Consider the following 23,781-nt stretch of genomic DNA (forward strand, 5'->3'; position numbering starts at 1 on the left):
ACCTTGAAATTTCTGTTTATATAAAAAACAAAATCTATCATTAACAATGACAATTCATGCTAAGATTACATATTATTCCCGAATTGGCCTACGTAGAAGAGAAAATATATATATACTGTATATAACTTGTAAGTCAACTATAAAATATAAAATTTCCCATTTTTTTCCAATTTTTACAATCAAAGCACGCAATTTCTAAATTACTTGGACTTTACGCAATTTCGAATTTTCTTCAAAATAGATAAAATCAAATTTCTTGTTTATTCCTCAAATACCTGCAAATTTATTATATAAAAAGAAATTTTGATTTTATACTTAAATTTCTAATCAATTAATTGCGATAAATCCCATTAAATAATTTTATTATAGTTTCTAAATGAAATAAAAACTTGAACAATTTTCTGTGAAATTAGATTGAAAACTCGTTTCAATTAAATAATTTTTTTAATTGTTTTGATTGTTGAATTTCAGAACCGATATATCCGCATATTGTTTACACTTTTGTCCTTTAATTAGTATTTACAAATGAAGGAGACCTTGATTGATCAATACACGAAATTTAGCGGAAGTGAGGGCAAATTGATCAGTTTTCTCTTTAAGGATCTTTGCAAAAAACAGTTATAAAACAAAAAAAAAACTTCAAGGACAAATTTTAAAATATATGAATTATATTCCAGAAAGCATTTTGATTTTTATAAATAATTACTTACAGGATAACATAAATCAAAGTCATAAAATACTATTGCATGACTTTCATTTAAATTATTTCATTCTTTATACACGTACTAGATTAAAGGTATTGCGGCAATACCCCTAGGCTAGTACTATACTTGTACTTGTATGGATAATAATAGGAAAATATTAAAATTCTTTATTAGTTTTCAAGTATTTTAATACATTTAAAAAAATTTATTGTAAATGTTAATAAAATTATACGTTTTCCAACCGGATAGACGAGGCGATTAAGGCCTTAATCTACTCCTTTGGGGAATTTGGAATCAAATCCGGGCGAGAAATTTCGGGAAGTTTTCGGGATGGTCTATCCCCTGCCCAACTGGCCGCTCCATTGTGGGCCTAGTCACGATGAGCACGGAAAAAAGGCTCAATTAAAATATGAAAATTCTACCACGAATTCTTAATTAATGGTAGAGCGTAAAAACGTTGTCATTGAGCTTGATTCAAGGATGACTGTTCTTTATAAAAAGCATAAAATACAAGAAAAATTTGAAGATGTTTTAAGATTATAAAAATGTGAAGGATAAACAAAATCCTGCACGCAATGCGGATATGCAAAAAACTCGAATCTTGATTCAAGAAATACACATTTTCAAACTTGTCCTTATTACTTTACCTTAGGGTCATTGATGATTCGAGTTAGATGACCCTACAAAATTAATAACTTTTAAATGCAAATTTGTTCAACTTTCAAGGTATTTTAAAATCCTGGTTCATACTGTAATATTTATACGCGTTACTTGATTTAAAATTATAATTATAAGAATAATATACATTTAATCTTACCTCCAGACTATCAGAAGAGAAAGGATTATCAATGCGAAACTGTATAATTGTATATCGTTAGCCACATACCAACTGTTGTGGAGGCACTATATTAAGGAATTTCATCAAATTTATCATAAAATTTCTAATATAACAATATAAATTTAATAGAAAATTGCATGTTTAAAGCATTATTTAGATCAGTGGCACGTGGAGCACGAAGAATTTGAATTAGGGGTCGTCATATCTAGTGTTGATTTCAGACATTTTTTTTCGGGGGAATTTTTTGGGAAATATTTTCTTATAAAAGATTGTTTTAGGGGCCCCCTGTTAGTGGGTGCATCAGGCAATTTTCTAATGCACCCACTAACAGAGGGTTTCTTTTTGCTCATAAGATAACGCGCCGCTGGTCTAGATATGATTTCAACTTAATCATTTTTTTAAATTAAAAAACAAATTACCATATTATTAGCACTGACAATGAAATTGTTTATAAAAAGTAAATTTTTCCACCAATGTTCTCTGCAAAGTTGTGCGTCTTTCTTGACAGTTTGATTCCAGAGAGGACCAGATCCCGCGTTTGGAAGAACGATAATGCAAGCCATCAGAAATAAATAAGTTGGAATTATTCTGAAAAAAAAAATGATTTAAATTCAAATTTTAGGTTAAAAATTACACATAAAAATTAATTTTCCATGATAATTTGATGCACGTTTTATTGTTAAAACAATCCCGAATAAACAGCATTGAAAAAATTTTATGGCGTAGTAAAGTTATTTATATGATAATGTATTAGTCTTTACGCTATATGAATTTAAATCAAGTTTGAATGAAGACTTTCTTGATCATCTCCTGTAATAAGCGTTTCGTGGAAATTTATTTGAATTATTTCTATTATTATAGAAAATGCTTAGAATTTAATCTAGAAAAATAATTGAATTTGAAGGAATACTTTTCAAGTTACACTACTTTTTCCTTATTGTATTTAAATTATTTCCGGGTTTCGATTCTGGATTTGCATTTATTTAATACACGGAAATATTATATATTGGATACGTAATACATATATTTTTTATTGTAATAAATTTTGCTTTGTATTGCTCTATATAGAACAATACAATAGTGAAAGTTTCTCACCATTTATTGGTATTTTAATAAAGTAAAAACATGAGTTAGATAAATAATTTTGCTGAGGTACAGTACGTTGATAATATGAGCTAATATTGTTTCGTTTTGTTTTTCAAAAAATAAAATTTATGTTGAACTTTGAGAGAATAAGAATAATAATAGTTTTATTTTCGAATAAATAACGCTATTTACTGGAACTTTAATAGGCCATAGAATACCATGCCAGGTTAGATTTTTGGTTGAGTTTTTATTTACTGGTATGTTGATGAATGATTGAAGGAATATTTACATGACACACTACATTCTAGACTCTGTAAGTGTAAATTAGGGCTGCGAAGAAAAGCAAAGACTAACTCAAACTTACTATTGTCTCCAAGAAATTTGTTCGGGGATGCATTATCATCTGGAAATTCTTGTTGTAAAAGTGATATACTTTGGCTGTACATTGGTGACAGGGAATATGTGTCGAACTACGAGAAGTATTACAAGTAGAGCAGGTTGATTGTACTTATGTGTATTAGTTTTGCATGAGCTATTCTTAGCCAAGTCATCAGTACTTGTTCTTTCTTTTCAGTTAATTGAATTTTGAAATAATGTGCATTACTTACAATAAGCTTGATCTGGTAAGCTTGTTTCTTTCAGGTGTACTTTCAATACACGAAATAAATTTGTATTTAGAACTATTTATTAATGATTATACTTTTTATATTGTTGAAAACCATGTAAATTGCGAACATTTTTGTTGTAAAAACTAACATTTGCTGGTAATTGCATTGCTTTCCAACTAGTATAAACACGTGAGAATACAGTTGGAATGATTGTTGTTTTGGATTCATTCGTAAACACAGTTTATTAGTGTTTACGAAAATAAATTATCTTATCCTCAATGAAAAAGAAATAATTTTAATCATTTTACACTTGTCAATTTCTACGGTTTTAACAAAAATATATTTATACTTTGATTATACAGTGTATATAAGTGTTTATAGTATATATGCACAGTATATACACTATACTGTGTACTGTGTATTTGTGTATATGTTACCGCTAAAGCTCGAAAGTCGTTAATGTGTACAGTACATTACCTAGCTAATCTGCAGATTAACTAGGGTAATCCGTTAAAGTTGCTAAAATTGTTCTATTTCTCAAATTACCTAGCTAATCTGCAGATTAACTAGGGTAATCCGTTAAAGTTGCTAAAATTGTTCTATTTCTCAAATTACCTAGGTAATATGCAGATTATTTAGGTAATCTGCAAATTACCTACTAGGCACTTGGTAAAGTGAAAATAAGATCTGTGCTGAAACAACAGCAACGTTTCTGTACGCTTAAATTAACATAATGTTCTTTATTTAATTTTCGATATCTAAAGAATCAAGTTAATACAATCAAACAATCGACAAATTAGTTGATAGAATCAATCATCAACCAATTAAAAAACATACAAAAAATCAAACGATTTAAAATATTAATACAATTAGGGAAATTATTATATAGATCTGTTTTTTTTACCTTCTTGAATACGCGACCCATTTACAAGTTAAAAAACTTCTGGCGACCCCCCAGGGCCATATTAAAACTATATTAGTGATTTTAAAAACTACGTATTTAATTTTCTTTCTGTTGAGACCTAAATATCGATCGAAAAACCAATTGTTACTTTAAAATAAAAACGCAAAGCCTTCTGACTGAAATTGTAGTTTTATTTATTGTAGTGTAGGACCTACAAACACTTGTCTTTTTCTTTTACCCGCGACCCCTCGGAAGGCTTTGCGATCCCCCTGGGGGTCGCGACCTACAGGTTGAAAAACACTGATATAGATAACCACCTATGGAATTTCGGGACTTTCAGTATCTATCTGAACTGAGGGGACCGAGACGACTTCAACGATACACTACTTTTGGACCGGAGACGAAAAATAATAAAGTTATCATACTTTTTCTGGTGATTGCATGATATAATTGTGCAGTTTATGTTACCTATGGTGAGTAAAATGGCGGCTCGTCTCCGATTCCAGCAAAGAGAAGAAAGGAAACAGTGGGGACGCACGTTCTAACCTAACCTAACCTATTCTAATAAATTACCATAATTATTACCAATCAAATTATTCGAATAGGTTAGGTTTGAACGCGCGTCCCCACTGTTTCCTTTCTTCTCTCTGCTGGAATCAGAGACGAGCCGCAATTTTACTCACCATAGGTAACATTAACCAATTGTGCTTACTTATTAGTGCAGTCTAAAGATTGGTGACACTTTGAATTTCATAGCAATTGGTTTTTGCGACAAGCACACCTATTTGTGGTACATTTATATGCGGCAAAGATCTTATTTTCACTTTACCGAGTGCCTAGTAGGTAATGTGCGGATTACCTAGATACTCTGCACATTATCTAGGTAATTTGAGAAATGGAACAATTTTCACAACTTTAACGGATCACCTTAGTTAATCTTCTTATTAGCTAGGTAATGTACACATTAACGACTTTCGAGCTTTAGCGGTAGCGAATATATGACTGTGTGAATGTATGGAATTGTGAATATAAAGTAAAAAATATATAAAGTTTTCCCTATTTTTGTGCATATATATATGCACATACAGTCATATATTTATATACTGTATATATATATATATATACAGTATATAAAGGAAGAGAAAAATCTTGTTTTAACGCAGCATAGAAATTATGCAGTATAAAGGATATGTGACTAAAATATTGAAAAAACATTTTACATATTATATACACATAAAATAATTAAAATACAAATATATTTTTGATACATATCTAACATAATTTGTATGCTGTATTAAGACAGCGTTTTCGCTTTCAGTTGTTACTAAATAGATAATTTATCAATGCCGGAAATAAAAAAAATTATATTTAAATTCACCAACTTACAAAATATGCGTGCATTAAATATAAATATGCACATTTCTAAATGAATTATTTGATTATAATCACATTGTACAAAATTATATTTTAATATTTGACAATGAAAATCTTATAACAAAGTTTTAAACTGAAAGACTAAATAACGAATTAAATAGAAACAATTTAAATTTTTATTAAAAATAAGAGAACGTTTCATTCTCAGCGTAGTGAAAAATATGAATTTATTATTTTTTTGTAATAAAAATATACTGAATTTATTAATAAAGCTGCAACATCATTATCACATAGTAGGAAAGGCTTTTTATGGAAAATTGGCCTCTAGAAAGGTGTTAGACACATGAAGAAAGAAGAAAACCAGAAAGCAACTACACATGTTTAGTGATTATATCGACTCGAACATTGTTGGAAACGTTTTGAATAATATAATATAATAATTTCGATTATAAAACGAGATTTACTTGCTTAAAATTCATGGAAACAGCAAGATTAATCACTCGTGACAGTGTATCAATGCTTATTACAATAATATTTAAGGAGGTAACGCTAATTTTATTACTAATTCATTAATTAAAATCGTATAAAAATGGTACCTTTAAAATGCAATATAGAAGTTGATTAAAAACTTTTTACGTATGGAAATTTGTTCTTAATCACAATGTTAAGTTTTTAGTAAAAGATTACGCTGTAAAATATTTGGCAGTTTGGCGTTATTCGGGAATTAAACCTAATTTAAATAAAAATAAATAAAAGAAAGTTGAACTCTCTTAATATCAAATCTCAATAAATGAGAAAGCTGAATTGTTTTTATGCTACTTGAAAATCTTCCTCATCAGCAAAAAAAAACCTAATAATAGTGGATTAATGATATCTAGATTAATTAAAAAAACATTATTTTTATTACTGCAATAAGCTAAAAGAATGTAATAAATACGATAAATTTTGACTTTAGTACTTGATTTTGAATCGAAAATTTTGCTTATTTGAAAATCTAGCACTATTTTTAGAATTTTTATCAGTATTATGATAAAATATTGAACAATTATTCTGTCTTGTTGCATGTCATTAATGTATAATAGAATTTACATTACTGGTATAACATAAAATGTAATTATACAATGTACTGTACATAAGAGATAAAATCAGTAATTTTGTTCAGGATAAAACAATTATTGACGTTATATTTAATTTAATTACTCTTTGATTAATGAAACATACATTTTACATTTAAGGAAATGAACTTTGCAAATTACTGGAATAATAAATTATTTATAGATCAATATGCAGGCTACGGTACGATATAGTTACGCAGCGTTACAGGGGAGTGATACACACTCTGTAATGCACATATTCACTCCCAAAATTATGTAACAATATCCACGATCAATATCTTTAATTGTAGTAAGGAATAATGGGCAATGAGCGTTATATTATTTCATTAATTACACGTGTAATGTACAATAGAGTGACATAAACTGTACAGTTCGCTAAGCAACACTTCAGAAAGAGAACTGAATTATTTTTTTACCCAAGGGTTGAGACTCTAGCATTATGTAACATTTTTTAAACACCACACCTCTTTATGACTAATCGTATTACCTGTATAACTATTCACTCACATATGCTTTACGTAATTTATTGACAGCACGTATGTCCTGTTACAGCATATATACGTGTTCTAAATTACTGATTGTTTCACTTATGAAATCGAATAAAATTTTACTTTTATACTTAAGTTATGAAAAGTTAAAATGGAGGCATTTTAATTCTTTATTATATTGGTCGAGTAGAATTAATAAATATTTAGTGGAATTAAAGTTTAATTATTTTTCCATTTTTAATAGAATAATTGAGTATAATAAAAATATAATATTTTATTTAATAATTAGGGTAGATCTCTATAGAAGGGAAGGTTACAGAGTTTAACAGAACTTGAACAATGTTACAATTGTGAAAAATATAGAGAATACAATGTGAATAGAAAGAGTTACTTTACAGGTTAATATACAAAACATAATTATTTTATTATAATTAAATCAATTTATGATGAATTCTTTCAAACAATTCTCTTTAGAATTGCTAATTTTCTATATAAATTAGTTATATTTGCTGCATTTCTTTCGTTATGATAGCAAAGAAATCTCTTGAAATTACTAATATCGTTTTAAAGAATATTCTTCAAAGTTAATATATTTTATAAATTTATTATATTTCTTTCTTCTATCTTCGATATAGTTACGTATTAAATTTTAATATCTTTGAATAATATGAATAATAATAATATTCTATAAATAATTAACGCCAATAAAGGGTGTATTGACCAAGTACTTCTTTATTATATCAAATGTCTTGACAAATTATGCACGTTGACAGCAATTTCCACCCCATATTTCTATTAAAGTGTGTATATATTGTCAGAATTGAATGATAGATTTTCCTTAATTCAAGCTGGTTTAACATTTCTAATTGTATTTTTCAACACAAACTTTTATAACTTATCACATTTTCCTATTGTATAACAACTAAATGTAACAAATTATATAGTATATATGACAATTTTATTATTTAATAAGTACTGTACAATATGTTGCAGGGAAATTTGATCGGTGTGTATGACGTATGAATGGGATTGTGGATGACATTCTCCTGGTCATAGTTTACACTTTCGCCATTCATGTCATAAACACTGATCGAATTTCACTGTAGCATACTTTTTGTTCGTTAATTATTTAACTCTAATTGTGTTCAAGTTTTTAAAATATAATTTAATTCATTTAATTTACACAATGTAATGCTTCAAAGAGCAAAATAATTATCTCCTTAAACAAGAATCCCAGAGATAAAAGCTGCAATAAATAGAGTAAAAGATTTAATTTAAAGTTTAAATAATCTTAAATAAAGTAAACGAATTTATGTAACATTTTAGTGTTTCGTGTTCATTTATTGTTATTAAACTTAGACTATCGCTTATTCTGTTTCAAGGTTATTAAATTATGTAGGAATAATCTGTTTGACTATCGTTTAGATGCTTTCATCTAAACGAGTTTTTCTAAAGCGGCTTAATGTTGAACATTTACAAATTTAATTTTTCGATTTTTTTTAATATGATAGAACTTTAAACGCTCGAGGCAAAGAATTTTAATTTTAGTTTTCGAAGAACAATCTTATTATATCAATTAATGCATCAATGAGGTGCTTCAAGGCTTGAAAAAACCGGTTTAGAATAATTTATCAAATATTTCTTCTACAAAATTCAAGATTTGGCAAAACATTATCATAAGGAAGATCATTGAAAAGAAAGAAAGGGAAAAAAATTCTTAGCAGGTGTTTAATTGACTTGTTTGACTTTGATTTTTATGAGAGAAAATTTATTGGTATTTTATTTAAAGTGAAAAGCGTCGTTTTTATCAAGGAAAGTAGACTGGAGTGAATTTTTCTCACATTGTTACATTGTATATATAGACTATACGACAGATCTCAATCTTGCACATTATGACAAGTTTCGCCAATAAAAATTTATAAGAAATTCATATCGTGAATATCTTATATCATTCTGCTGTTTATCCTAAACATCTTATTTTATTTTTAATGGGATTAGGATGAGGCAACGAAACACAGGAGCGATCTACCAAGCGGTTTCTCCTGAGAGGATTTTCAGTGGGAAAATGGTCCCTATTTAGATGCTAGACACGTGAAGAAAACCGGGAAAACTCCACGTGGACAACCCATATTTTTAATGGGAACAATGTCTTAAATTCAACAACCCAATTGTCTCCAAGGAATTTATTTGTGATAAATTATGAGATCCGGATCCATATCCCTCACATAATTCGATCTAGAATCCATCTAGCTGACTTAAGATCATAGTCATAATTTTTTATTTATAGGTAACTTCACCCAAAATCAAATATCATAGCATCATTCATTGTAAAATTTGAATGAATTATATTTTAGACTTTAGATTGCTAGGCGAATAATTTCTTTTTAATCTTTCGTATTTCCTCCTTATATATTAAATTCGAGAAGATATTATTTTCTTCCTGCAAGAAGGAAGAGACTAAATGATGTCTATATGATTTAACCTTAAAGCAGAGGTCGAAACTTATTGTAATTCCGATGAAATTTGATAAGAATGTAGGTCACATAGGTATTTGGTTAAAATGTAGGTGGAAATTTCCTCCGGCATATTTCATGCGAAAAACAAATGACGACATTCTAGTAAGATGCTAACGTTACTATAACGTCATTGTTTAATACTCGTATACGTCACGTTACGTCACACTACAGAACCTTAGGCGTTTATAAACCTAATTTAAATTTTTCTGTATAAAACGACAGCATGACATTGATGAATTTTTACAAACGAAACCCATTGTAATATATAGTGGGCTTCTAAATGACGTATGTTAACATTGAATCAAAAATTGGAACCAAAATAACGTCTAAAAAATTCCAAGAGCATATACTAGGAAAATGTTACGAAATTTAATAAATAAAAATGAATACTTTAAAATGTTTATTATATAATAATTTAAGGTTTATTCATTCGGATTATATTTTAAAAATAATTACAAAAAATTTCCTTAATAATCATGAAAATCTAACACTTTATAATATAATTTTTTATCTTTAAAATCTTGATAAAAAGATAATATATTTTGAAGGTTAGAAGAATAAATTATCTCATTATTAACTTAATGGTCAACTGTTTTGAAATAGAACTAAGAAAATTTTATATTCATTAAATTCTTAAATTAAATTAAGAAGATAAATATAGCAATTGTTAACAATCAGTGTGTAGCCTATACTTTTTTTAAAAAATCTATAGACAATACAATAAACAATCGTGTAATAATTATACACAGTAAATAATCAGATAGTTAGCTAATAATTATATTTTTCTTCGCTCTGAAAGAGGTATAGGGCAGGGCCAGCTTAGTAAGGGCCTCGAGAATAAAGCGGGGCCCTTTTGCCCTTTTTTTGAACAAATGAAAAATGTAAAATGCTTCTTTATTAATAAAAATCAGTCTTAAATAAAAATAACATTAATTTCAGAGGGAAAGGACTAGTAAGGGCCTGTTATTTTTTTCCGGGTTCAGGGAAAAATCTCCAGCATCCCCTCTTGACGACCTGGGTATAAATAATTTAAATCTGAATACTGAACAATGTTAATTACAATTATTATGTATAATTTATCATGGAAAGTAATTCTAGCTTCTTTAATGATCTTAATCTTTCACATTTCTGTTATAGCGCATTATAAAACAATTTCTTTGTCATAAAAGTAACTAACGTAATGTCATGCATATGTCATAAGAAAATAATTGTGAATCCTTGCGTAAATTATTTCCCTGAGAACATAGAAATTTCTTAGTATTACTTATAGATATACCTTAGGCTATATAAAACCTTCAATACTGTAGCTACTATATTCAATTTATAGTAGCTGCAGTACATGTATCAATACTTATTGTTTTCCTGTCATGCACGATATTGACAGCTTTAGTGGCCGAATTATCCAATAGGCGCGCGTTTAGTGCGCGTAGGGCCTCGTCGTCTCGAGGGACTTCAAAAATTACGTAGCAAAAATATATTATGCCTCTAAAAATTTAGTGAACATTTAAAATGTTTCGCACTCCACCAAGAACAGTGACATAGCTCTTAAAAACACTATTTAATATAAATAAACACTTTTACATAAAGGCCCTTATAACAAAATTGCGCCTAAGGCCTCAAAGAATCATAATCCGTATTGGTCAGCTTGTAAATTAAAAAGAAAAATTGTATGCATATAAAACAAAAGTAAACATCTCTGGAATAAATTATATTCTATCAAAGCTATAAGATATCAAATATACTTTATGATTTGTTTATTTTAATAAAAAAAATTATGATTACATTCTATTTTTAATTTATATAAATATCTATATATCATAATATTTATAATTTACTTAATGGCCATCCATTAATTTTGTGTACAGTTTAAGGAGAAGAAAGTCACTAAAAGTACATCATTGTACATGTTGTGGGGAAGGGGTCAAGGCATTGTCTACGTGAAAATTTTTTTACTGGTATTACTTGCATACGAACTTGTTCTTACAAACCTACTTAGTAGATACGTGAATTAACTAACACAAAATATTTGCAGAACTTTTTCAAGTCACTTCTTCAATGTCAGGATGTCCATGAACTATTGTACAGTACATGTAATTATAGGGGAGTGATTTTAAAAGTACATCATTGTATACAACTGGAAGGGGAGGGAGTCAAAAGTGGCTAAAAAACTGTACACGTAATTAATGGGTGGCCCAATAACTGCGACGACTTAACTCTTTTGGAATTGGCATAAAAAATGTTTGTAACTTTAAAAAAATTGCAATATCAAGTTCTAGTATATAATTAAATGGTAGAAAAAGGGCATACTTACATTTATTATATATGCATTAAATGCATACGCATATCTATGATGTACTGTACAATACCTGTAACTATCTCTGTTTTTTAATTCCATTTAATTACAGTAAATTTGATATTTAAAATAATTTTATAAATACACATTATAAATATATAAAGAGTGACAACTTATAATAATATATATTCATTCTGTACGTATTTCTTCTGAAACGTGCAGGCTATTATTTTTTTACTCAGCCTTATAGTAGCTTTTACAAATATAGTCACGTAGGGAGCTTGTATTACATTCCAATGATAATTTTAATCCTCTTTAAGTATAAAAGAAATCTACATGTCAGAGATGAGAATTATGTTGAAATGTGTTTAACCTTTCCTCAATTAGTCATATCATATTGTGTATTTTGACAGTTACTCTCATAGATACTGGATTAACTTTCTCCTTTTATAACAAGGAGATTCAATCCAACAAAAAATAGTTTACATAATCCACGATACAAAAATGTTTGGTATCGGTCATTGTGTGCAGTGGCACATTTAATTACCGAAAGGGGGAAAAGGGCATTCCTATTGAAAACCCATTATTATTATTACCACTCCATTGAAGCAAAATATATTCATATATTAATACTACTCGAGTGATATGCCTTATCTTAAAAACGCAATCTGACTTTTTTGAGTCCCTAAAACTAATCAAAATATAGCAAATCTTTGTAAACCGGAATTATACAGTATCAATTATTTTTCAGTTTTAGACAGGTTTTACTGTATTTTATACCTTCATCTTAAATGGCTTTAAAGATTTTTATAAATGAATACAGACAATCGAAAGGACAGTCTGTACAAGTAATTTATTACTAAATAAAAGGGGAAATCATTTCATTAATTTTCTTAGCAATTTCCTTTTTTTTTAATGAACGATTTTGGACGTTGACACTTTATGGAATTGCAATGGAGAAATAATGGAGTTATCAAAGCGTGTTACTTAATTTTAAAATGGAGATTATAATATGGCTTTATCTTTCTCAAATCATGAGTAATCGACCATTTCATCCGGTAAGATATGATATGAAGGATCTGGTTTCGAAGAAATTGTTAATATTGATAACAATCATTTTCTCCAATATGAAATAATTTATAAATTCCTTAGAACTTCTCACGAGGCTAAATAATGGATGCTCAACAACTAAGTAAGCAAGCTTGTTTCATATGAAACAGATTATGCTATTGGTTTGCTTACTTAGCTGATTTCTACCTGGAAGAACACAATATTTTTTCTTTTACTCACGTTTCAATTACAAAAACTTGTCTGATTGGCGAAAAAGAATTGATTTTTTGGGGGATTCGAAAAATAAAATTGTTTAATTGTTGAATTTTCATATCCTTTTGAATTATTCTGAGAATTGCGAAGGAGCGTTATATATATATATATATTGTATTTAATTCAAATTGGAAATTTTACATCAATTAATGGTTAGCAGCGTTACTGCTACAGCTAATGTTGTTGGCTTGTTTTCAAATTAATCTCACTCAAATTATAATTATTATAGTATGGACAAGAGCCAAGATTTCAAGAAATTCAAACTAAAAAAATTAATTCTGCGATTTCGTCCAACAGCTAACTGAGAAATTCATGAATAAATTCATTTCTATTACTATTCTAACTTGTAATTTCCTGATTCTGTGTATTTTTATAATAGAAAGAAAATAGAAGCTTAAATTGAAAATATTTAATTTGTATAACAATATTTACGGAATTATTTAAGATTATTCTGTATGTTTATCTTCGTATAAATCCATATATCGTACGGTATAACCTCTGAATAACGGCCACTGATAGGAACCTAACAAATGGCCATTCTTGGGAGGTGAGTCGCAAATTGAAGGAAAACTTAATTCTTTTTACTCTGTCCACTCATAAAATGGGCAAGGTAAGTGATGAGGGACAGAGGTGTCAGGAATTTTTCAGAAGGGACAGACTACGCTCCAAAAAATTCCTAAGGTTTTTCGACCGTTCGGATCCAATTCCGGATTCCCAGAAGGGTGACTGACGTCATAACCGACTCGGCCACCCGGCCTTCAAAAACATTAACTTATCATTTTTAACACTGAAAAAAATCTGTGTACAAATTCCTGCTCTGACATGCAGAGAACTAAAAACACAGGTAAATCAGGCAGATTTTTTTTAATTGTGGTATTCGTGACCTACGTTATGAATACGAAAAAGGAACTGATTTTTTGTGGTGACAAAAAAATCATCTAAAACTTAATTAGTGTTAAGATTGTTTTTACTTATGACTTCTGGCCGAAAACAGTGTTCTTTCTTTACATATTTTAACAGAAGACGTATTGTTTTTAGTTGTTCTCTGCGTGTTATAGAAGAATTTTTTTAAAGAAATATTTATTATTTTACCTTTACTGACAAGTTTATTAATTACACGATATCTGATAGCCAAACTAGCCATCTTATCAATAGTGACTGATTTTATACACTGCATTATAATTTTCTACGCGTCATTCCAAGGGCAGTGGCCGTTATTGCGAGTTTAAAAATAGATTTTTTAGTGGCCGGGGCCGTTTTTAGGAGGTTATTTTTGGAAACGCTTTTTTTGTTTGTTTGTTTAAAAAAAGTTCTTAAATAATGGCCGTAATTTAGAGGTGACCGACCTTACGTATATTCCTTGAAAGTTTAATTTTATTCTTAATGGCAATGTGTTTTCTCTTAAGCGCAATCGTTCTCGTGTAATACCGTATTTTTCATAGAGAATACTTCAAACAACTATTGTAATTTTATTTGAAACAATACTCGCAGCGTTAATCAGCAACTTCCTCTCTATCTTTTGCCACTTCTTCTTGAATGTTTAATTAAATAATAAGAGATTGGTACTAGAGGGGAGGAGTTTGTTTCATAATTTATTAGTATTATAACCATCTTCTAGCCTGATGACATACTGCATTGGTTGGCTTGTAGTTTTATAATGTATCAGGTTATAATGATGTTTAAATATTAGGAAAACTATTGTTGAGATTTAAATTTTTTTCTTTTGAGAAATTTCAAATCAGTTTACTTTTTAGTGATCTTGCATTGATTTTGCATTTGCATGTACAAAAGTAAAAGGATAGCAAAATCAAGAATATGTAATGCATATTCTATGCATTTAGAGAAAACAATTATCTTAATTTACCTTATTTGATAAAGGATAAATTTTTTAAAGACATTACTTAAAAGTAGTATGAATATGCAGCCTGCAATTATAGTAGAGCAGTGTTCTGCAAACAGTGTGCTGTCACAAAGGTGAAGGTGTGACGTAAACTTTTACATATTCTATTAATTTCAAGTTTTATTTATATATTTTTAATCACAGTTGCTGTGTTTTTTATGCTTGTATTTCATTCTCTGCCACAGCAATGATGAAATAAGACGATGTTTGTTTATTCTTTATTACAAGCCACACATTTTTATATATTCTAAGAAATTAAATGTAAAATATTTGAGGAAAACATTTTGGTGTGCTGAAAGAAGAAAGGTTGCAGAACACTGCAGTAGAGTATCAATTATCCGAANTGAATAACAATCGAATTAATAACCTTTTCCTAATTAATTTTTAATTTATTAAATGTACACTTTACATCCTTAATGAAGGGAATTGTTTTATGATATAATAACGCAATAAATTTTTATATATAATGCTTACAAAATATGCAACAAACGATATAAACCAAAACATACGTAATCAAAACTGAATTCATTACTGTATTTTACAACAAAGAATTGATGTAAATTAAACAGCTGCATCATTAAACTCTATATTATATAATCAAACCTCTAATAACGACCAACTCTAAACAACGACCATTCTTTATGAAGTTTTTCGAACAAAATTGCATACCAAAACAACCTCCTTACAACGGCCATCTTCTACGTTCCGTCAGTAACCGTTGTTCACAGGTTTCACTATATTTATTTTTACATTTCATTCGAAAATTTACTAGCATATAGACAAAGACAGAATATATTGAATTTTAATTAGAATATTTGTTAATGTAACGCTCCTACTAGATAATCATTGAGCTTTAGTATACAAGAACTTATACGATGTAGCCTATAAGTAGTAAAATTTACGAGATGTTTATAAAACATATAAAATGACTATATCTTATCAATGCGATTTCAGTGGAAAAATTTAAACGAAATTATGCATACTGCAATTTTGCTAGATATGGCATAAAATATTCTCAAGGTAAGCAACAATCGACAAAGAAGTAAATGCCCTTTGGAAATAAACCAAAATAATAATATACAATAAATATATTATCCAATATACGAAAATAAATTTATTATTTAAATAAAATATGTAAATTATTCAAATACCAGGAAGTTTTACGTTATAGATATTACGTTATTAGAATTTTAATTAAGTATTTTAACATTGTATTTTTTAAAAGAAATAATTAATTTTTTTTCTATTGTGAATATATAAAGTGTAAATATAAAATAAATTTCAAAGTTAGCTAAGAATTTAAAAAGTAGAGACTTTATAACTGATAAAGTATTGTTCTTTATCTAAATTCTGCTTTGATATAGTATAATTCACCTAAATAGGGGCTAATTTTCCATAGAAAGTCCTCCCGGAAGTATCCCGTCTTGACAGATGCCCACATGTTGGGTAGGGAGGATAATGAGGTGAATCCTCCTCTAAACATCATTGAAATGTATTGTCATCAGACTTAGGTAGGTCTTCTAATTAAGATACAAGGCTAGAACTTTGAAGTAAATGAAATTTGAGTTGAAAGATTTAAGAACATGATACAAAGAAAGTTAAATGATGATATAAAGGTAATGCATTATTATTGCTTTATATAAAAAGTATGAAGAATACTGTATTCATGAAATGTCTGAAAAGCTAACGAACCTATTCATCTTGCCATTAATCGTTATTAGCATGGACAGTAATATTAATTTACTTATATATTAGCATTACTAAGCATTTGCCCTTCAGCGATAATTATAACTTGTTTCTTGAAAATCCTAATGAATTAGCAAGTTTCGAAGTGAAGCCACAAATATCAATTAATTTATTTAAGTTCTTTCAATATTTTATGTCATTTTTTGATATTTTTTCGTAATTAATCTCTTGATTTTTACTAATTTTTATGTAAAGCAATGTAAATTAAGAAAGATTTTAAGGGAAAGTTTCGTTTTTCGCAAAAATTTATAAGGAAATAGAGTTGTTAAGTTATTGAGAAACGTAATCATTATAAAAAATAATAATAACATAACTTTGCGCAATATTTTCTTTATTACTTAAAATTTATGATTAAGTATTTATAGTATAAAAAGATTTTAAGATACCAAAATTTCAAAATATAATGACTAATTTCGTTATAAGTTTATTTATGATGTTTTAAATGACAAATTTCGGCATTGTTCTTACGCTGTATGACGTATTGATGAATGAATGCCTTGTAAAAGAGAATGCGTGTCAACAAGATGGATTACAAATTCAAGTTCATACCCGATATAATAGCTAAAACGAGGTGTAATTTTACACCAGATGATAGATTATAGGGTAAATTAAATCATAAACGGTTTAAGCAACTTAAGAAACTTTATACTTTCCAATATGACACATGCAAAGAAATTCAATAAATTATGATGAATTTGTCAACTGAATAATTGTTGAATAAATCTATTCATTTATTTATGAATATTTAATAAAATGAAACTTGTAAACAACGGTCAATGATGGGAACATAAAAAAGGGGCTGTTTTCGGGGATTTTTTATACGCATTTGTTAAAATAACAACAAAATTCCTGGAAAAAATGGCCGCTGTTTACAGGTAGCCGTTATAGGAAGTTTAAAATTTATGTAGAATTGTTTTAATATAATTCATTATTTCTAAATTAAAAATTAATTTTTGAATATTTTACTAGTATTTTAAGACGTTATATTATGTATTATCAATTAATAGTTTCATAATAATACTTTAACCGCGTATTTTAGGTTCATCTAAACATATAGATGCAATTATATATTCACGTTACTGGAAAGCTAATAAATTATTTTTTGATAATTATATACTGTATATGTAAGTATAGAGTACATCATTGCTTTTTGAATACCCTGTACTCTTATCACAGAATTTCTATTGTATGCAAATGAATATGTAGAATTGTTACTAGTACTGTACGTAATTTCTCAATCAGTAAATAAAAAATAAAGATTGGTTTCGATAGCGTGTCGGTAATCAATGAGACGACAATAAAATTTTCAATTTATAACGAAAGAAACATACAGCCAAACTTCGATTTAGCGCCAATACTTGTTTTTAAAAATTCTTTCCATTCTATAGAACTAAGATGGTCTATTTAGCAAGTTAATTATGATTCGGCCAGCCAACAGTTGGATGACGGACGGACCGACATATCAGGACCAACCAACCACCCACGGAGTTTCTTGACCCGTCCGAATTCAATCCCGAGTCCTCTAGAGTGACTGAATGAATAAAACCAAAGAACACTAGTAATTTGTCGCGGGATCTGGTCTCATATAAGGGCTGCGCATACGGAATTTTCTGGATTTTTCACGTGTTTAACACCTTAACAGGAGACCAATTTTCTAAAGAAAGTCCTCGGAATGCACCACCATCATGACAGATCGACAACGTGTTGCGTTGCTTTATCCCATTAATCCAATCAAACCGAGTTTCAGAGCTTGAAAGCCACTTAATTTTATAACAACAATAACGTTTGCAATGTAAAATGTAAAGATCCCTTTAATGCACAGGCATAGAAGAGATATCTATTTAATATTTATGGGAAAGATTCATTAACACTTTACGGGTTGGCACCACTTAAGAGAACACTGAAAAATCCCTCAAATCGAGGTTTGACTGCACAACAGTTATAAAAAGATTTACATATTGACAAATAAAATTAAGCTGTAAAACTAAATATTTTAAATTTCGAATTTATTATAACTCTGCAAATTTGCTCATTTAAATCGCATAAATTTAATGTCTGATATGCTTTAAATTTCAATATATGTGTATAAATAAGAACGATAGAAAAAATACTTTAATTTTTGAGGATTAAAATCACAACATAGTCGATAATAATAATATACTAACTATAATATTTGCATTTGTATATTAATTAATTATAATAAAGTATAAATTAATTAAATACCTGAAGAGCCTTCTTCCTAGATAAGAAAGAACATAAAATTTCCCTTCGTGTTGTTTATCTCTCGGAAGATTTGAAAACATGACCATAATACCACTGAAAATAATAAAAATTCCGAGTTACATAATGTAAATTATAATAATAATTTCGATATATTTAAAGTTATAAATTCAATTTTAAACTATTTTTAAACGTTAAAATGATTTAAAATTAGTGAAAAGTACAAACGGATGTTTATAAAAATTAAAAATTCGTTTTTAATTTAAAACAATATGTAAATGTAGCGTAGATATTTCATTATATAATTATTCAAGGAACCGAAACAACGAAAATATTCTTTATTTTCTATAACCAGTTGAATGGATCCAGTTATATAAAAACTACTTCCTACGTACATCATAATAATGTCAAATTATAATTTCGTTTTTGGTTCACGTAAATTCCTAAAAAAATATTTAAATTATTATTTGTATATTATTATAATTAAACTGTTTAATTAAACGAGTTATAAGAAATAAAACCTTGAATTTTGAGTAGGTATGACCGTGACAGTTAAAATCGTGTGGACATCAATGTGATATGTCTAAAGGCTTTCGAAGAAATATTGCATAAGTAATGATTCTTGTTTCTTCATAAAGATGCAACCAGTTAAAGATAATAGGTTAAAAGATTATTCAGGGTATCATAATATACCTGCAATAACTAGTTTCGATTACAAGTATATTTTACTCTTCTCAATTGTATAACAAAAGAGAAATATGAATTTAGACTGTTAACAACTTTGAAGACATTAAAATGCCATTAAATTTTTTATATATGCGATATTTTCTGCTTATATTTTGAATTTATTTATAAAATTTGAAAAAAATAGATGATGAATATTTTTAAAAAATAAACTAACTTTCATAATTTTTTTTTTTAAATAATAAATTTTATAAAATTTTATTTTAGATTTGAACTCTTGTAACGAGTCTAGGTGAAGGTAGTGGAATGTCCTTTAACAGGTTCAAGAACAAGTTTAAAAAAATAGAACTTTTATAGCTCGTTGGGTCAATAGATTATAATTTTAATCGAGTTACCACCGACTGGACGTTTATAAATTTGACCTGGGAATAAGTCATTGCCTTCAGGATTTTTTTTAATAAAAAATGCAATGCAAACAATTATTTTAAGAGTGATTTAAATATTCAAAACTATTTCCGAGTAATTTAAAACGTTACAATGATTTTATCGTGTGGGCACTTTTCAATGTCACCAAAAGGTCAATGAAACATTGAGATTTTTGTAAAGAAAAAATATTTCTGATTCATTTAAATTTAAATATACATAAAATTTTATGTATTTATACGAAATATACTAAAAAATTTTCAATATCTCAAAATAATAGAATGAATTATCAAAAAAACAAAGCTGTTCTCATCATTCTGATTGAAACAAATTACTAGAAAAACATTATAAAATTATTTTATACAGAAAATTTTCTATTTTTATTTTTTTTTATAATATTAATTTTATTTTAGTTTAAATATTTAAGTAATATAGCATATTTTTAAAAGCATTAATGAAAATCAAATTAGTATACTTTTTGGAAGCATAAAATGAAGATACGTCATATATTTGCGAGAAATTTAATATTTAAAATTAATTTATCATACTCTAATATATTATAAAGAAAACTTTTACCCTTATAAATGTTTTAATTATATATAATTTATGAATGCTTAATTTAAATACAATGCAGATATTATATAAAATTAATTTTTTTAAATAAATTAAATAAATACTCATATTTCTTATTGAAACTGTGGAATTTTTAAAGAAATAAGGAAACTAATGAGATATTTTTAAACAACGAATAAAAAAAATTATAGAAAATTACCAACGGGTGGCCACATGAAGTTTTCCGAGTTTTCTTTACATTAATAACATCTAAATAGTTTCATAGATAAAAAGTCTTCCTGGGAGCAACTCTCTTTGGCAGATCGCCCACGTATCGCATTACAACATACAAACAAATTAAACTAATTACGTGATATTTAAAAAGATAATCAATTCTAAGTCTAAATCATCAGTTAAATACATTAATATAGAAGTAATTTATTATTTCAACAAGCAATATTGAGAAATATTATGACAAAAATTACAACATCCAAGCTTCAGAATCTCGATTCAATCGGAATGTACGGTCAAGGTTTTATAAACGACACGATTTCTATAGGGTCTATATGCTATTTTTATATTTAAATACGAAAAATTCTGAAATTTTAAAGTTTAAATTTTTTATATCGAGATTTTTCTACTCTTTCGTGTTTCTACATGTTTAGAAATCTTCACATAAACTTACATTTTGAAACTGCTGTGTCAATCACAATACAAAATTCCTAAATTTTTATTTCATTATAACTAAATATTTAAAAATAGCATAAAGGACTTTAGTTTAATAAAATATTTAAAGTTTATATAAAACAACTTTTGTATTGTTTAATAATACATACACTTATGTTTTGCTTGAAAAGCGTTATGATGGAATAAGACCGTGCAACACATGGGTGATATGCCAAAGCGAAGCTTCCCGAGGGACTGTCTATAGGAAACTGGTCCATATTTAGGTGTTATATACGCGAATAAAACTCGGAAAACGCCATTTGGTCAGACCCAGTGGTCAGATGCGAACCCACGACTAGTGTTTAGTGGCGTTATTCACTCGGTTACCGGTGGACAAACGATATCTTGCTTAACAGTGTATTTCTCTATCATATTTAGCAACTTCTGTTTGATGGAAGATACATGATAAGATGTGAAGAACTGACTTCCTCAAAGGGTGTTCTCATTTTTGACAGCATCGAGAAATAATATAGCTAATGAATAGTATTGACCTTGACATAATATGACGTAATTTCTGTAATTAAGTGGTCAATCATCGCCGCTTGTCTTTCTGAATGGAAGAAAAATTTTATAAATAAATTAAAATTTTATTAAAATTTTCTTGATTCAGAATTCTTAATATTTCTATTCATTTATTAAGACGTTATTAGATATTTTCGTTTTATCAGATAAATTATATAATAAATAACGAAATATAGCTGGATGCCTCGTAAATTTTTAAGAAATATTATTTAAAAATAACTGACAACGCTGTTGTTCAACTTTCTCTGCATTCTTTATTATTTAATTCCTGATAATTGTTACCATTATCTTTAAGTCTTCAAATTAGTTTGGAAGATATTAAAAGGATGGGGCCATATCTTTCAAACCAACGGTCCGATTTTCCTGAAAATTTCTAGAACCATTTTCTCCTAATACATAAACTTTCGTGTCAACTTTCAGAAATTATTGACAAAAGGAACAGGAAGAGTTATTTAGCTCCAAAGTGGGTGAAAAATTCGTGCCTCCTTCACTTATCCATACACTAATATATTAATTAATATATAGATACCAAAAAACCCCATATATATATATATATATATTTGCATTTCTCGGCGTTTTAAGATCCCTAGTCCAAAAATGTAAAAATATTTTTCGACTGATCATCATACATTTTCTCTGTTATGTTACTTGAATGACAAAGTTTCTTGTACCTTTCAATTAATATTCTAAAATGTGAAGTATTAATATTAAGAGGTCCAAAATAAATGTTAGAAAGATCTTTTTGAAATAAAATTATTATATCTACTTCATAGAATAATATAAAATTATTATATTTTATTTTAATATTTTTTGTGTATTAAGAGGATCGTAAGAGATAAGAGCATAGTAAATTAAACTGTTGAATTTATACATACAGTAAATTTTTGTAGATTTATACCTATTACAGATTCTTTATTCAGAAAATTTAATTAATATAATTTTATAGTATAGGCTATATATTTTAATTGAAAGACAATTGGGCAATAAGATGCAGTAGCATCACTAGAAACGATATTAGAAAGGGCCCGAATTACTACAGTACAAACATATATTTATTCCTGTATTATTGCGGATATATCCATAATAATACAGGAGTAAATATATGTTTTAAATGATTGTTATATATATTATATTAATTAATTATATATATAAAACAATTATTTAATATAGACCTATATTTAATAAATTTTAAATTTTGTCAAATTCAACAAAATACACTTCAGTAATTAAAAAAATTCTTTTATTTTTACGGTAAATTTTAAAGGAATATCGACAAAATAAACCTGTACAATAGTAATTTTCTAGTAATAATAATAATAATAGACATAAATTGCTTGAAGGGTTAGAAGAAGATTTTCCTTGATTCAAATCGATCACGTTGGTAAAGTATAATGAAGGAAAATTTTAAAATATACATATACATACGTTTAATTTATGTTATATTTATTATAGTGTATTTTAATGGTAGACATAATAATAATAATACACCATAATTCTCAATTAAACTAGAAATTTATTTCATGTAATATTCATGAATTATGGTGAAGGTTAGAGAAAGTATTATTCGTATAATAAACATGATCTCCATATTCTGTATGAATGAAAATTAATCTTAAACTGAAAAAATAATTATTTTTATGTCCTGATTTATGTTGTAAAATGAATAAGGAAAAGAATAATACTAAAACCTCATGTCAGATTTCTATGCAAAATGGCATTAGGATCTTATATAAAGTGGAATAATTATATATATATATAT

General features: G+C 27.6%; 1 protein-coding gene across 1 annotated transcript in view; it reads right to left on the reverse strand.

Moving 5' to 3' along the window:
• Positions 1-23,781, reverse strand: part of LOC111639141 (nose resistant to fluoxetine protein 6-like) — a 47,449-nt gene that overhangs the window by 14,347 nt on the left and 9,321 nt on the right. The window contains exons 8-10 of the mRNA XM_023384930.1: positions 19,119-19,211; positions 1,962-2,130; positions 1,522-1,607 (exon numbers count right to left, since the gene is read on the reverse strand). Of these exons, the coding sequence (XP_023240698.1) occupies positions 1,522-1,607; positions 1,962-2,130; positions 19,119-19,211 (348 nt within the window). The remainder of the gene's footprint in view (positions 1-1,521; positions 1,608-1,961; positions 2,131-19,118; positions 19,212-23,781) is intronic.

Source organism: Centruroides sculpturatus, unplaced genomic scaffold (genome assembly GCF_000671375.1).
Source record: "Centruroides sculpturatus isolate CEXI.00-Female unplaced genomic scaffold, Cexi_2.0 scaffold1228, whole genome shotgun sequence".
In the NCBI taxonomy this organism is placed as follows: domain Eukaryota; kingdom Metazoa; phylum Arthropoda; class Arachnida; order Scorpiones; family Buthidae; genus Centruroides; species Centruroides sculpturatus.